Source organism: Silurus aristotelis (assembly GCF_946808225.1).
Source record: "Silurus aristotelis genome assembly, chromosome: 25".
Lineage (NCBI taxonomy): Eukaryota > Metazoa > Chordata > Actinopteri > Siluriformes > Siluridae > Silurus > Silurus aristotelis.
Window position 1 is genome coordinate 12853603 of NC_139598.1, and position 13037 is coordinate 12866639.

At 36.3% G+C, this 13037-nt stretch overlaps 1 protein-coding gene and 1 long non-coding RNA gene across 2 annotated transcripts; both read left to right on the forward strand.

The window, feature by feature from the left end:
* Positions 1-632: 632 nt before the first annotated feature.
* Positions 633-5383, forward strand: LOC310719886. The gene is made up of 3 exons (XR_014531581.1): positions 633-772; positions 1216-1285; positions 3897-5383. It is a non-coding gene; the product is annotated as an uncharacterized lncRNA (long non-coding RNA).
* Positions 5384-6743: 1360 nt separating this feature from the next.
* Positions 6744-11389, forward strand: glipr2l (GLI pathogenesis-related 2, like). Its single transcript, XM_083530083.1, has 5 exons — positions 6744-7138; positions 7809-7917; positions 8025-8128; positions 9815-9892; positions 10359-11389. The coding sequence occupies exons 1-5, from the start codon at positions 7126-7128 to the stop codon at positions 10517-10519; spliced, it is 465 nt and encodes a 154-aa protein (XP_083386209.1). The 5' UTR covers positions 6744-7125; the 3' UTR covers positions 10520-11389.
* Positions 11390-13037: the final 1648 nt, after the last annotated feature.

Consider the following 13037-nt stretch of genomic DNA (forward strand, 5'->3'; position numbering starts at 1 on the left):
TGCTTAGATAAGTGTGTATGTAATGATAAGCTTGCTGTACATGTTTACACCCATTTACAACCTATCAGCGTTTTATGGTACGGTATCTGTTATCTAGACCATCATTGTGCTTGAGATGTAAGAGTTTGAGTCTTTGACTGTAGCCAAAAATATCTACTCAAATAATATCCATCCATTCTTCTTTACAGACCTTTTAAAATGATCACTAGTGCTTTATGCAGCTTTTTATTATTAAGATGACATCTTGATTTGAACGCTTGCAATATTCTAATTTATACTGATTATTATTTATACATTCATATTTATTTGGATATTTACACATGTAATAATTCTGCATTTTTTATTCTCTTGATATTTTTCCAGCTTTAACAACAGATGAAAAATAATGTGTGTAACCATGAAGGAGCATGGGGAAAAAAACACAATGCAAACATTCTCAAAAAGTAATAGCATGCTGTTCTTGTGTAATTCTGACCCTGGGTTGATCAGACATGCTTGTAACAGTTGAGCCCTTCTTTTGTAAGCCTACAGCTGTGCTCTGGATTACTGTTTCCATGTAAAAGCAGGCAGTACAGTATGTATATATATATATATATATATATATATCAGATGGAAGTTTTTGAAGTTTTTGAAGTTTTGGGCCAGTTGACAGGCAAAAATGCAAAAAGGAAGGCAGAGGAGGTGGAGCTGTGTCTTTTTATACTGGTTTGAGCTGCATTGTTTCCACAGATTGCAAAACTAATCAGACAACCAGACCTGACTCATTAAATTGGTGAGTACATATTTCATCTAATAGGCTAATAGGCTAATATTTGAATTAATATATAGTATGAGTACTTAGCAGGACACAGAGAAGCTAACCTGGTTTTAGTTAAAATTTTCAATTTTCAATACCCTGAATTCGGGTATTTATGTATAAAAGTGTACTTAAAAAATACAAAAGCCACATAGTGAGTTTAACTATCTTTAATTCAAAAGCTTATAATGGCTGCTTGTTGAGGAGTGCATGGGGGATTTCTCCTTTCAACAAATTCCCCCATGTTGGGTTTCTTTCTGTAAAAAAGCAAAAAAAAAACAGCATTTGAGTATGCAAGATGAAGCAATCAACATTTGTATTGTATTTTGCAGGCATATATCGACAATACTAGACATGAAAGTATGGTATTGCATATTTCTATTATACAAGAAATACTTACGTGTGTGTGTGTTTCATAGGGGGTGTGGAAGAAGCTGATCTTTTGCAGACTGAGAATAGAAAACAAGACGTGACAATGGCAAACTTGGGGTACGGAAATAAATATTTATTAATTGTATTGACAGTTACAATACACGTAACCTAATAAAGTTATAATTGCAGTCGTGTGTGTGTTCAGCTTCATAAGTCTTATTTTCTAACCAAGTAGTAGCATGTGGAGGGAATAATGCTATTCCTGAACTATTTGAATTCTTTATTATTTTATTCATTTGTTCAGCTCGCATTATTTGTATACTTATTTATCTCACTATGAGAACCAGATCAACTTGAACCTCATATAACCTTCATTTTTAAACTTGTAGCAAGTTTGGCCTGTTTAGCTTTTGGAACATTCTGTCAGAAACTGGAGAAAAAAAAAACATAACTTTTTTAATATTTGTGGATAGAAACTCCATGCCGAAGATTACTATCGAAAATCGTACGTCATTCCTATAACAACACAAAAAACGATACAAAAAAAGCAACAGGTTTCTCATTTCCTTCACTTGTTCCTTTCTTGTAAATCCAAGTATAAAATCGTGGACGCAGCAAAAACTGAAAATTGTGCCATACATCGAGACAAAACAACTAAAAACTCAATTACTCGACCCACTGAATGAATTAGAATGAATGTGTTTACAGCTGGAAGTGGGGTGGTGTGGGAGAACCTAGAAAAGTTGCGTTTTGAATCAGGTGCAGAGACAGATTGTCTTTCAGAGACAGACCTGCCATGAGCAAGTTGCAGTTGTCCAGTGTTCAGGTGATGAGGGACTAAACAAGCAGCTGTGAGACCTTTGTGGACAGAAATTCTGATTTTGTACAAGAGAAATCAACATGAGCGTCACATGCAATGTGATTAAAAAAATGACAGTTGATTAGTTCGTGATTACCATGCAGTTGTAAAGGGTAGATACATAGAAATTACAAAAGATCTTGAAGTGGAGATAAATCTCCTTGGATAAAAGTCATTTAGCTTCAGATGTGCGAGGTTCAAAGCAGAAACAAGTGTTGTGTAGGGGCAAAGAGAGAATTAGTTGAGTGCCATCTGCATTGCAATAGTATGAAAACCTATGTGAGAATATGAACTCACCCAGAGATGAGTATAAATGGATAATAGGTGAAGACCAAGTACTGGGTCTCGTAAGAATCAGAGTTACTTGATCAACTTAGTTTGTTATCAAACCTAGTTTGTTACATAGAAACAAAAGGAACATGCACGTCTCTTAATAACAATGAGACTAGGTGTTTCAGTACTTTTGCTGATGTTCATTCATTCATTCATTAATTTTCTCCCGCTTATCCGTAATTCGTAAGTCTAAGCAGGCCCCCGCCTTCGACTGCTGCCCAATCCTCACAGCACCGTCCCTTACGGTCCCTCCTGCAGGTGGTGAGCCCACGGTAAGGCGGCCCCACGTCACTCCGACGTCACGGACCTTGATATTTCCCTCGTAAGGGACCCCTGGAGCATAGAGGGTTAAGGGCCTTGCTCAAGGGCCCAAGAGTGGCAGCTTGGCGATACCGGGGCTTCAACCCCAGACCTTCTGATCGGCAACCCAGCGCCTTAACCGCTGGAGCCACCACTCCCCCCCCACTACTTTTGCTGATGTATGATAGAAAAATTCGACAAATTTATACTTTTAAAATATTTCAAAATGTAATAGTAAAGATCCTGCTTGTTCTTTTTCATAAAAAAAAAAAAACCACACAAATCGTGCTTGAAATGAACTACATTTACGGCATTTGGCAGATGCCCTTATCCAGAGCTACTTAGAACTGAGCAGGGAAAGGTTAAGGGCCTTGCTCAAGGGCCCAGCATTGGTAGCTTGGTGGTGGTGGGATTTGAACTTGTGACCTTCCGATCCAGAGTCCAATGTTTTAACAACCGAGCCACCACCTCCCATATTATACATATTTGTTATATTTGTTTCAAAAATTAATTTTTTTGTTAAGAAGCAATATACTCATACAATAACGACCATATAATATATAGGATAAGATAAGATATAAGTTTGTGTGTGTGTGTGTGTGTGTGTGTGTGTGTGTATATATATATATATATATATATATATATATATATATATATATATATATATATATATATATATACATACTGTACAGTACCTTAATATTTTAGCCTTCAGCAGATCCATTGACAAAGTATATACACTTCAGATTAATTAGAGAAAAATGAACTATGGACAATATCAGTTGAGAAATTTAATGCTGCTTTTCAAATTCTCGCTTTACAGGTAAACCAAATCTAACGGCTGATGTAATCACTTTCCTTTCTCACATTTTCGAAGTCGTTACAGGAATGACCACCCAAATGTTCAAGTGATGATTGTTTAGACAGATGTCTTTTTTTACTTAGAATTATAAAATAAGAGATAAATTGTCCATATGACAGTTAACCCCTTTTGGGGGGATTGTCTTGTCCTAACTCCTACTTTGGAGTGAAATTAACTTACTTGAGTTTACTTAGAAATTAAATTAACACCAAATTTACCATCACTTTGGTACATGCCTTGGAGTATTACAATACATTAGCCTGACAAAAGCACTTTTTAATCGTAGTATTTTGTATCATATTGTTGAATTGTAAAACATATACAAATGAAATGCCTGATAAATTAAAACCGTGTTTTTTTTCTTACTTTTCTAGAAACTCCAGATCCAATAACTTCATTTATTATGAAGGGAATCATGTGAGATTATCTGATCTGGAAGCTGAAAATCCAGACCACGGGTACCTGGGAAATGAAAACGTTCCCATGTACCCTGATTGTGTTTTCAGTACATCCAATGTTTGTCATGTAACTGAAAAGGAAGCCCTACATGGAATCTTGAAAGATGGAGGATTCCGTGGGAATGATAACTTTCTCTGGTGGGGCCTTTCAGTGACCGTTGCTGATATTGCCGTTGCTGAGGACAATTTCCCGTGGCAAAGCCGGAACCAAAAGCCTTTCCTAGAAAAATTCACTACTTCACCTGCATTCCAGAGGGAATCCCGTTATGGCAACTTTCGCTTCACTTTTACTCTCAGAGAGCTTCTGCATGCCTACAGCAAGCAGTTCTGCCGTGAAACTGCTCCAATTCTGCGCATTCTAGACACCAAGCTCTACAAGAAAGAGATTGCATATTCAGTTGTGGTGCATCCACAACATATAACACGCTATAGGAAATACCCTCGGTTACCCATCGACAACAGATTTCTGTGTGCGTACAGGAAAGGGTTCATGTCGTGGAATTGCCAGTCTCCCTCAGATAACTATAAATATTGCATGAAAATGAATAATGGTTTCTTTGATATCGAACCACTTAAGCCAAAATATTATGTATGGGATAATATAGTCGTGGCTTTTCACATGAATCCGCGTTGGGTACTGGGTGTAGGCCGCAAACGACTATTTGAGAGGTTAAGTGTATGTGAGACAGCGTCAAAACATTTGTTAAGAGAAACACAAATGTCTGTCAGTGAGGCTGAGGCTGAGGTACAGGAATTGAGAAACCAGTACTTATAATCACAGGCAGTTTGCCTTGCTTCTATAGTTTCACAAACGTTGGTGGAATTCTAACCGATATACCGAGAGCATTTCATTAAAATCTAAAGGTATGTCTAAATTTTAAAAAAATATGCCACAGCATTGTTATATTCTGAATTCTCAAAGATAAAGATTCATTTTTAAGACAGAAAATTAGAGGGTGGTGCAGGCTAAAATTCAGATGACGTTTATATTAATACATTTTTGTTATGCGATAGGATTGTTGATACCGTGAAGCTTTGTGTAGAAAGGTCATTAAGGTTATTTATTTATTTTTTTTTTACTAAAAGAAGTGTTCGGTGTCAGTGCTGTTCATAATGCTTAGAAAGTTTTCATGCCACAGGTGACATGAGAAAAGACAATCTGTTTTTCTAATAATGTCCACTAGATGGCTGCTGTTGAAGCCCTTCATTTTTTTGAACATGCAAAACCTTCATAAATGCTTTGTTATATTCCTAACATATAGATCAGATATTTCATTTGTTACGTCAAGTGTTTTTGATAGCATTGTTTTTGTATCCTAAAAAGTCCATTTGTTCTGTTAGTTTTGTTACCCACTATTACAAAAATGCAATAAAAGTTATGAAAGGAATTCTATTTTCCTGAAGATTGGAGTGAGATTGAGTGTATTATTAAATTGATAATGTGGTGTGCACATGCATATTGAGTGAATTGTAGTATAAGTGTGGGTCCAGAATGGAAAATATTTCTGTAAATGTTCAAAACTATTTGAAAAGCAAATTACGTAAGCAGTGTAAGCAAATTATGTAAGCAGTGTATCCCTGGTAACCAATTGGAACCAGTTTTTGATTAACAAGTGCATCATGAAATTCTTGATCAGAAATCCCAAGTGGACAATATTGCATACAAATTCAGACCTTTAGTCATAAATCTAATCCCATAATCGTCTTTTGTTAGGTGGAATTAAAGCCTTAAATTTAGCTTACCTTCGTGGCACCCGCCTAAACAATTTCTAATTGAATGTGTGGGTGTGTCCACTGCACAGATGAAAAATGTGTCTGTGTGTGCATACTGATTACAGATAAAGAGAAAGAGATCAATGCAATGAGTGCAAATGTGCACTAAGGCAGGGTGTTGGGAGCTGCCAGCATATCCATTTGTAGCTCAGTGTGTGTTTATACTAGAACTGTAATGTAATGCCGTTCACTGTATCTGCTGTATCTACTAGAAATGGCACAGGCTGAGCAGTTTTTGGTGGTCGGCTCTCATCTTTAGAGCACATACAGGCTTTAAAAACAATTTTTTGATAATGGTGGTAATGTGTTTGGTGAAAACTCCAACAGCATAGCATGGAGTGTTAGGAAAGCAAATGTGTTTGCTTAGATAAGTGTGTATGTAATGATAAGCTTGCTGTACATGTTTACACCCATTTACAACCTATCAGCGTTTTATGGTACGGTATCTGTTATCTAGACCATCATTGTGCTTGAGATGTAAGAGTTTGAGTCTTTGACTGTAGCCAAAAATATCTACTCAAATAATATCCATCCATTCTTCTTTACAGACCTTTTAAAATGATCACTAGTGCTTTATGCAGCTTTTTATTATTAAGATGACATCTTGATTTGAACGCTTGCAATATTCAAATTTATACTGATTATTATTTATACATTCATATTTATTTGGATATTTACACATGTAATAATTCTGCATTTTTTAATCTCTTGATATTTTTCCAGCTTTAACAACAGATGAAAAATAATGTGTGTAACCATGAAGGAGCATGGGGAAAAAAACACAATGCAAACATTCTCAAAAAGTAATAGCATGCTGTTCTTGTGTAATTCTGACCCTGGGTTGATCAGACATGCTTGTAACAGTTGAGCCCTTCTTTTGTAAGCCTACAGCTGTGCTCTGGATTACTGTTTCCATGTAAAAGCAGGCAGCCCCATATAAGGTCCCATATAAGGTCACATGGCTCATAGTGATGATGTAATCAAAGAGGTTTCCTTCGCTCTGCTGTCTTCACATGCACAGAAAGAGTAGGACTGAGAGAGAGAGTGAGAGAGAGAGAGTGAGAGAGAGAGAGAGAGAGAGAGAGAGAGGAGGGAATGTGATACAAAAGAAAAAGGAGTAAAAGGTAACGCACTTTCACAGTCTGGATTTTGAACTGCTTACTGCAGAGTGTGTGTTTATGGTTAAGTGAGATCTAGCAAGTGGATGAATTGCAGGACAGCAAGACAGCAGTCTGAGAAGAGAGGGGGAGAGGGAGAGGAAGCGAAAGAGAGAGAGAGAGAGAGAGAGAGAAAGAGAAAGAGAAAAAGAAAGGGTGGAAGCTGCCAAGAGCAGTGAAAAAGCACAAGGCCACGAAAGGAATCTCTCTTCATCATGGGCAAGTCAGGTAAGAAAACCTGGATTTATTATGAAATTTCAGATGACTATGTCACAGTTTTGTTATTTTTAATGAGGATCTTTTTTTACAGACAATCATGTATGCAAATATATTAAACTGGCTTGCTTTGTGTGTGAGATGGAGACCATAGGCACTGCATTGTTTAGCATCTAGTATGATGTAGTTGGTTTTATTAATAGGCCCATTAAGTAGCCACAATTGTTCTTACAAGGATTGATTGTTTGGCTTTTGGTGCTAATCTCAAATTTCGAAACTACATAATTTAAAGTTACTTAAACCTCAAATCATGCCCAATGTGGCACAAATGAGGCTTAGAAATGTCATGCCTTTATATAATATGATCTATTTCCCTTTAACTAACATGGCTCAGGTTATGGTTAAGTTTAACAACAAAAAAAAAACATTATTTGTAAAGTATAAAATAAGTTTTGTAATTCTGTGTGTGTAACATGGGTGTGTGTCTTTACAGTGAATGTATTGTCAACATGCTGTCACAAATCTGTGGGACATCGTACAATGGGTGTCCCTTGTACGAAATAGATAATCGGCGTTCTGCAGTACAAAAGTCCCCCGAATAAACAAATGTTAAGTGCAAATCTTATATACTGCAGCTGTATCATTTATTATTGGGACTGTGGCTTTGTAATCTCTCTCTTAGCCTCAAAGACGTTCAACGAGGAGGTGCTGAAGTCTCACAACGAGTACAGAAAGAAGCATCAAGCGCCGCCAATGAAGCTCAGCAAAAAACTTTGCAGAGAGGCGGTGAGGTAAGACTGCTCACACAGTGTAATAGATTATTTTCCTGCCTGCTACTCTGATCACACTAACACTGGTCTGTTTTTGTTCCGTATCACCACCCACTTTGTTATTTCAGATATTCAGAGAGTTTGGCTAGCACCAGGATTTTAAAGCACAGTGTTGAATCCAGTAGAGGAAACTGTGGGGAAAATCTGGCCTGGGCATCTTATGATCAAACCGGTAAGAATACTTACTTAATGGGGGGGGAAGTCTTACTGAGATTTTGTTCCAAACATGGCAAATGTTAATGTTGTTTAAACATGGCTGCACCTCCTCTTCACCCCTGTCTGCTCTTCCCTTTGCAACAGCTGGGACTGATTTTGTAGTGACACTCTCCATGTTAGCCTTGTTAATATGCTGACTAAGCGGAATGGAATGTCTGACCAGTCCAGGGTGATTCATAATGTGTGACAAACATACATTAAAGTTTAGAAAGAGATTGAACAGAAAAAAAAGATTGTGTGAGCCTGAATACATAGTATATTTGTTGTCTTTATAGTGCAAATGAAATATATTTTTGTATGTTTCCTAAATGTTTGGTACGATGCGTTTACTTCATTGAGCATTTTTCCTGGCTCATGGGTATTTCTTAAAAAATACAGTATGTTATAAGATACTGAGATATTTAGAGACTTGTGTACAGGGTTTTTTGTTTAGCCAGTTTATAAATATGAGGCCCTGTGTTTTTTCAAACAGATTTTGCTTGAAAAAGCTGCTTTTAATCACCCAAACCAGTACATGACAGCAACAGCGTATGCTATGTTTTATGTCAGTTGCCTATGCTAATGCTACTTGAGGGATAAAGTAGGGACATTTTAGGAAAACTGTAAGTTAGCTGGTGGACTTGTAAATGAGATACATAATGGTTAAATCTTTGCAATCACCCAGATGAGGATGGGTTCAGTTTTGAGTCTGGTTCCTGTCAAGGTTTCTTCCTCAAATAATCTAATGACATTTTTACTTTTCTTTCTCACCTTTGGCTTGTTTATTAGAGAAAAACATTTATGAATGTAAAAAATTAATTATTTTATGATTGTAAAAATATGTTATTCTTAATTTGTGTACTATATTTCTCTAAAGCTGCTTTGTGATAATGCACATTTAAGCTTTATTTCATGAGGTGAAATTACTGCGTAAAGTGGTCTAGATCTTGTCCATATTTCCTCTTTCAGGGTGTGGTAGGAGTGCTTATAATTTGTAATTTCACAATATTGTGTCTTTTATAAGCATGTAAAAATAAAACAAAATCAACCATTTAATCAAACAAAGAAATGACTGATCCCAATGTAACATTTATATTACTTTTACTAAAACATATCTGAATGGGGTCTAAAGTCAGAAGGAATGCAACATGCTTTTTTTGTACAAATCTTCGGTTAAAACACTAGATCCACCCAGATGAGGATGGGTTTCCTCTTTAGTCTGGTTCCTCGAAGTTTCTTCCTTATGCTATCTCAGGGAGTTTTTTCCTTGCCACAGTTGCCACCGGCTCGCTCATCAGGGACAAACTTACACTTATAAAGAACATCTTATTCATTTTTATCACCACATTATCTGTGTAAAGCTGCGTTGAGACAATGTCCATTGTTTAAAGCGCTATTATAGTAATAGTTTTATGTGGTGATAAAAATAAAAAAATATATAATAAGCGCCGCTATACAAATAAAAATTAATTGAATTAAAATTGAATTCAATCGTGACTTCAAATCTCAACACCATCAAGCTGAAACCCTTGAGCAAGGCTTTTAACCCTCAACTGCTCAGTTGTATAAATAACTGATAATTCGCTCTGGATAAAGGATGTCTGCCAAATGCCATAAATGACAATGGTATGCTAACAGTCAGTACTAATGTTTTTGCTGATAGGAAAGGATGTGTCTGATCGCTGGTATAATGAAGTGAACCAGTACAACTTTAACCAGCCTGGATTCTCCTCAGGAACTGGTAAGCATGCTCTTCAATTTAACCCTGAATTAGCTTGGCTTTATAATGGAAAATATTTTTTAATCCCAATAAGCTGAAGCTATCATTTGAAGAAAAAAAGCAGCATTATATTTGACAAGAGTTTCCAAAAAGCCCCTCTCCCAGGATGTTCAATAAACAAAACTGTTCATGAGTAATATCTCCCAGCATACCACAAGCATTAAAGGCAGTTGGATTGTGTCACCTCTATCTTGGAACTACCTATTATTTGTTGATTTTATTAGCAAATCACCATGGAGACGAAAAAAGGGGAAGTTTAAAGGAAGGAAGCTGAGCAAGAGAACATTTTCAATGTGATAAATGCTATCCATTCCTTTCCACTTCCTCTCTTGACACGTAAATATTTTGCGCAGTTGCACTTACGAAATCACTCTGACATTTCTGACGCTCCTACTTCTAATTAACTTATTTGTCATCCCTTATTCAGGTCACTTCACTGCGATGGTGTGGAAGAGCTCAAAGAAGCTGGGTGTCGGTAAAGCCGTTGCATCTGATGGATCCACGTTTGTGGTGGCTCGCTACTTTCCTGCTGGGAATATCACTAATCAGGGCCACTTTCAGGCTAATGTCTTGCCTCCTAAGAGCTGATCCTGACATGAATGTGGAGCTAGAGGTCCATGGATTGTTAGGGCAGATTGAACACTGGTCTGAAAGCAGTGCATTGAAGCCTTACAGGGCTTTTTTTTTTTTTTTTAAACACACTGATGCCTTACAGTTTAGTTGGCCTTAGAATGTTACATTTATTTTTTAATACTAAGCTTAGTCTATGTTAAACCTGAAAATTGGAACATCTTTACAGTATTGTAAGATCATTCAGCTAATATAAGTGCCTAGGTATTTTTAGACATGTAATTTCAGATAAATAATCCCCTAGTGCTCATACACAAACACACAGTCTCCTGTATTATAGTTAATATTATATAAATTCAAGGGTAAGCTCTAGAAATGTCCACATAAATGGTCCATGGTGTTACAGTTTAACGCTGAAGCACTGAACATAAGCCTATGGCATGTTATCAAATGTTTCTCCTTTCCATTAAAGAAAAAAGCTAGTGTTTTGTCTGTATTTTTTCGCGGTTGTTGTTTGAATGACCTACAGCACTAAACATGTCTGTGTGAGTTTGTCTTTCAGCTTTACATTTCATTCATAACACAGCAATGGGAGTTTTTTTATATCTGTTGTTACTTAGAAGACGGAAATTTAAAAAGCACTAGTCTTTGGCTAGTCTAACCATGCAGTTGTGCTTTTTTCAATTCACAAATCATTCATTCTGTGTACTTCACAACAAAACACTTTGAACTGTACACATTATAACTTTTTGGACCACATGGCAGAGATAGACTTGACTTTAATCTAATAATTTGTTCTCTGTCTCTTCAATAACTGGTCTAGTATTTTGAATACTATCTGCCAAATGCCATAAATGTAATAAATGAATAAACCATATCTTTTATACAGTGGTGTGTCATCGATCTTTACTCCTAATGCTTGTGAATTCGTGAACTGCCGATTAACAATGAACAGCCTAAAATGCATTACTGCATTTTATATTTTTATATTGCATTTGCAAAAACTTTTTAAATCTGTTAATTTTCTGAACGACGTAAATAGGGTTGAGCCTGTTCCAGGGAACTCTAAGCACAAAGCAGGGGACACCTTGGATAGGGTGCCAAACCATTGCAAGACCCATTGTCACACACTCTTTTTCAGCTCTGTGTCTCTTCCCCTAACTTTTAACGTGACTTTAAGGCACACAATTGAATGTGGTAGAATTATATTTTCCCTTCACTTGAACTCGGGAGACCCAAACCTGTTCCAGCATGACAATACCCCTGTGCACCAGGCCAGCGCCATGAAGATATGCTTAACATGGGTTAGAGTGGAAGGTCTTGAGTGGTCTGCTTTAGAGCTCTGATGTCAACCCTACTGAACACCTTTGGGATAAAATGGAATGCTGACTACACCCCAGACCTCCTCCCCCAACATCGGTTCCAGACTTTACTAACACCCTACTAACTCCCCCAACTTAGGAGGTGTGAGGCAAATGTTCTAAATATTTGAACATTTTAAACAAAAATTAGTAACAAGAATCCTAATTACACTGGTTTCTGTGATTTCCTCCACCTCACAAGAACATGACAAAATGTGCATTTCTCTATGCTAATCTGCGCAAAGTGTAAATGAGTGTGAATGCACATGGACATGGTGACATACAATAGACTTGTGTCCACTCCAGGGTATTTATCCTTTTTATGCATGTTGTTCCATGGATAAAGCATAGACCAGGAGTAGGTAGTTACTGAAGATCGAACTATGAATGAATAGATATCATGGTCTTATATACTGTGTGTTTAAAACAGGACTTTGACACAAATGCTAGTTTTGCCATCACCCGTTTTTCGAAATTGAGCCATTAGCAAAGGATTATATATATATATATATATATATATATATATATATATATATATATATATATATATATATATATATATATATATATATATATATATATATATATATATATAATACAGTTTTTCTCAGTTGCTTTTAAGCATTTCTCAGATCAGAAATTAGTTCTCAAAACTACTTCTTTAACCTCCACATCATATAGTCACTTCTGAACATCATAAAAGCATTACAAGTGTCTGCTGTTTCCTACATTATCATTTGTTTGTCATTTTGATCAAAATATATTATATTACAATCTTGAATCGTCTTAACCCCCAAACACATCTGAGCATCAGTCATTGAATGAAATGTTGTTAGAGCAGTTGTCATCATCTTTCCAGCTTAACTTTCTATAAAACATTGAATTGATGAATTGCGCAGATGAATCTTGAATTTTACTAGTGACGGCGAGTGACGGCATCAGATCAACAAATGATCAAGTGGTTCTCTAAAACAGGTCAAAGGTGAATCTTGTGAACCTTCAATTAAAGACTCTATACATACAGAGCAAAACAAATAATAATAAATTCTGAAAATGGATGAACAACCAAAAAACGAACGAACATTTGTAAATTATAGTAAAAGTGTGAATCCTGTCTGGTCTCTTGCAATCAAAATAAATCAAATATGCAAAAATGAACACATTTGTGCTGAAGA